The sequence below is a fragment of the Vairimorpha ceranae genome (genome assembly GCF_000988165.1).
Source record: "Vairimorpha ceranae strain PA08 1199 chromosome Unknown NODE_87, whole genome shotgun sequence".
In the NCBI taxonomy this organism is placed as follows: domain Eukaryota; kingdom Fungi; phylum Microsporidia; family Nosematidae; genus Vairimorpha; species Vairimorpha ceranae.
Genome location: NW_020169382.1, coordinates 6,811 through 10,675, shown reverse-complemented (window position 1 = coordinate 10,675; position 3,865 = coordinate 6,811). Strand labels below are relative to the sequence as shown.

The window sequence follows — 3,865 nt, the reverse complement described above, 5'->3', positions numbered from 1 at the left end:
TTAACAATTCAAACCCATCCCTGCCCAGTCTGCAAGTGTTCTTTTGCGTGCTGCTACCAATTTTAAAAGGATGGGCCTTGGGATAGCTGGTACATTGGGGTCAATTGGATCAACTTGAAAATCGGGGTCGATTGGAAAATTTGGATCAATTGGAAAATTAGGGTCGATTGGAAAATTAGGATCAATTGGGTTTACAGGGTTGCTGGGATTGGTTGGATTTAACGGGTTGTTAGGATTGGCTGGATTTAATGGATTGTTGGGATTAGCTGGATTCAACGGGTTGTTAGGATTGGCTGGATTTAGTGGATTACTTGGATTAGCTGGATTTGAAGGGTCTGTAGGCCCAAATATCTTATAAAGATGACTTAAATGGCCGGAATTAACAGTTGTATTAATTACACTGAGTATGAAAAAAAAAGTTGAAAATGTTTTCATGGGGTTAAAAATCAATTTTCAATAAATAGGGTTATAAATTAAAAAATTACAAAAAAAATTAATAAATTTACCTTGTTTTTAAAACAATATATATTAGATTACAAAAAATTATTTTTTCGTAATTGTTTGTTTTGATTACTTTTACAATTAAATTTTATACAAAAAAGAGCGTGATTTACCAATTTATTTTTGAATTGAAAGACCAAAAAAATTATTATGTTTGGATCCGCCATTTTATTAAAGTTTGCATCATACCAAATTGTAATATTTTAAACTATATAATTTAAAATCTTTCGCATTTTTTATGTCAAATGTTGTAAAATGCGTGTTATATTATACAATGACGTTAAAAGTTGGATCAACAAAAAAACTTAAACAATTAAAAAATTTAAGGATTTCTTTTTATTTAAACTAAAATTTCTACTAAAAAAGAAAATATATATCTTAAAATGTATTTATTTGTATTTAATACGAAATTTAATTATTTTTTGTTTTGGCATTTAAATATAATTAAAATTTTTAAAAAAAGATTTTTAAATTCATAAAATGCATAAATATTGATTATATTTCCCGCAATAAAACAAGAATTACTTTTTTTAATTTTATTCGATTACATTATTACACTTACAATATTAATATTTTATAGATTTACTTTTTTATTTTTGTATTTCAGTTAAGCTGTTTCAATTATTTGTTTTATTAAATTAAAACTTTAAAATTAAAATATTTTATTATCAATAGTTCCTATAATAATGCACTTAAAAAACTTATAATGACTATTTATAACCTTAAGATGTATTTTATGTTATTAAAAAGCCTCATTTTAATTAATAGTGCGAATTTAAAATATTGTGTTTTTAATAGCTTACCATATACATTAAAAAATATCTTTTAGCTTGCAAATTTTTAAATTAATCTTAAAATTTATATAAAAATTTTTAAGTAAAGCAGAAATGTATATTTATTAAGAGAAATTAATTGTCATATTTTGCAACTAATCTTAATATTTGTAACATAATTTCGGTGGAGAAAAAACCTACGATCTTTATATAGCATTTGAAAAAATGAGAAATCAAAAAATTATATAAAGCTAGCAGATTCTTTAAATACATTTAAAAACTCAATTCCAAAAGCTTGTCAAAAAAACAAAAGAAATTATGACAACCAAATTTTTTAATAATAACACTAATAATTACTATGTGCAAAAGATTATTTCGCTGTGTTAAACAAAATAAACTAACATCAAATGGTTTTTGTTTGATTATAGTTTAAATTTTGCACGGAAAATTAAAAGTTTCTAAAAGTAAAACGTTTAAATATATTTAAATAGTAGATTTGATAATCTTTTACCTATAAAACATTTATATAACATTATAAAGAAAACATTTAAAGTTTTTAGAAAATAAAAATTTAATATTTTATAGTTTTTTAAAAAAGTACTGTTCTTATCGTTTTTTACAAAAAATAATTTATAGTTTACACAACAAATTTTTAAAAATCAGTCATTTAATTTTTTTAAATCGAAAAGTACAAAAATAATAGATCAAATAAAATTTTGTAGTTAAAATATTTTCAAGGTTAAACGTTTTTTAAATTTAAAAATGTTGAAAATATTCTATTTATAGTAAAAAATTTTGTTTAGATATTAGTATGCATAAGCGTCCTTTACAAACAACAACACTATAGATAATTATTTACAGTGGTGGCAAAGAAAAGGAACATTAAAATAGTATAATAATTATACCTTTTTTAGCCACAACTTTCAATTCTTTTACTTAATAAAAAATTATTGAATACTTTGAGAACAATTAACATTATCTTTTGTAACTTTTTTGGTATTGAAAGGAAAATCCTTATTCTAGGTAGACAAAATCATAATATTTTTTTTGGAGGAAAACTTGGCTGTAAAAAATCAGTTAAGACTATAAAAAGCTTAATTTTTATCTCTTATGCCATAAAAATTATCTTTAAGCCAAAAATCCAAAACTCAGGCATACTTTAAAATGGTCACAAAACAAAAAGAAATTGAAAAAATCACGATAAGCCAGTGAGCAGTGTGTCTAAACTTAAAAAAAGGGTGACTAAACAGGAGAAATTGAAAAAAAGCTGGGTTTAAAAGAACTTTATTACTTACTGATATTGATAATTCTATTTGAAAAAAAATACATGATGATCCATAAATTAGCAGTCTTTCTGTGGATTTAAAAAAACGATAAAAAATATATCTCTTCGATGTATAAGAGATAAATTGTTTAAAATAGAATTTCATGGTAGGATTGCATGTATAAAACCATTTTTGTTTAAAAGCCACATTTTAAAAAAAAACGTTAGGTAAGCAAACATGCTTGTTACTCTGATAAAAGATGAAACAGAATTTTTTTAAGCGATAAAACAAAAATAAACTTATTTGACGCTAGCTAATGAAAGAGTTTATATGTGAAAAAAACTTGGCCAAAGATATAATAAAAAACACAAAACCCGCAATTATTTATGGGGGTGGTAGTATCATTGTTTGGGCATCTTTTTCAAGTGCAGGTGTCGAAAGATATGTATAGATGATTGTTTAATGAATAACGAAGCATACTGTAAAATTTTAGACAATAATCTGAAGACTTCCGCAAAAAAAGCTAAAATTTACAAATTATATTTTACAGCAAGATAATGATCCGAAACATACGAGTAAATTTACTAGAGATAATTTGGCAGATGAAAAAAAACATAAACTTTAGATTGGTTTTCACAATCTTCAGACATGAATTCCATAGAAAATTTATGGAATATTCTTAAGGTAAAAGTAGAAAAAAGAAAACCAAAAAATATAAATAAATTTAAGAAATGTGTTGAAGATGAGTGGAATAAAACAAATGTTGAAGTGTATAAATAAAAAGCTGGTACAGAACGTGAACAGTAGATGCAATGAATTATTAAAAACTAAAGGTGGACAACTAAATTTTAAACAAAAATATTTCTTTTTTTGCCTCCCTTTTTTTCATTTAATTAGTAAAAGTATTGTATTTGCGTGATAAATAAAATTAACTACTTAAGCAATTATAAATTTTTGCAAGCCTTCTTAAAATAACAACAATTTGTCATATTATAAAATTTGTTATTGCAAAATTTAATTTTCCGCTTTTTGTTATTACTGTATATTGTTATGGGTTTAAATTTTTGCTTGTTAATTGCGTATATTAAAAGCCAAGGAAATATTTTTTTATCAATATACACCTTATAAAGCTTTGATAGAGAGTACGAGAAGTCAATAACATTTACGAATGATTTTTTACAAAAAATAGTTAAAAGTTTAGAATTTAAAATACAAACATTTTATTTTTACAATAAAGTAATAGGTCTTGCCCAATCATTTAGTGTTCTTCTTCGGGCTGCCTTAAGTTTCAAAATAACTGGTACAGGTATAACTGGTACAGGTATA

The 3,865-nt window shown here is 23.9% G+C and overlaps 1 protein-coding gene across 1 annotated transcript; it reads right to left on the bottom strand.

Annotated features, from left to right (window-relative positions):
• Positions 1–435, bottom strand: AAJ76_8700010241 (alpha-l-fucosidase; the record flags this gene model as incomplete). The annotated part of the gene is made up of 1 exon (XM_024476556.1): positions 1–435. One exon carries the CDS (start codon positions 433–435, stop codon positions 1–3), a length of 435 nt encoding a protein of 144 aa, XP_024330035.1.
• Between the last annotated feature and the right edge of the window lie 3,430 nt (positions 436–3,865).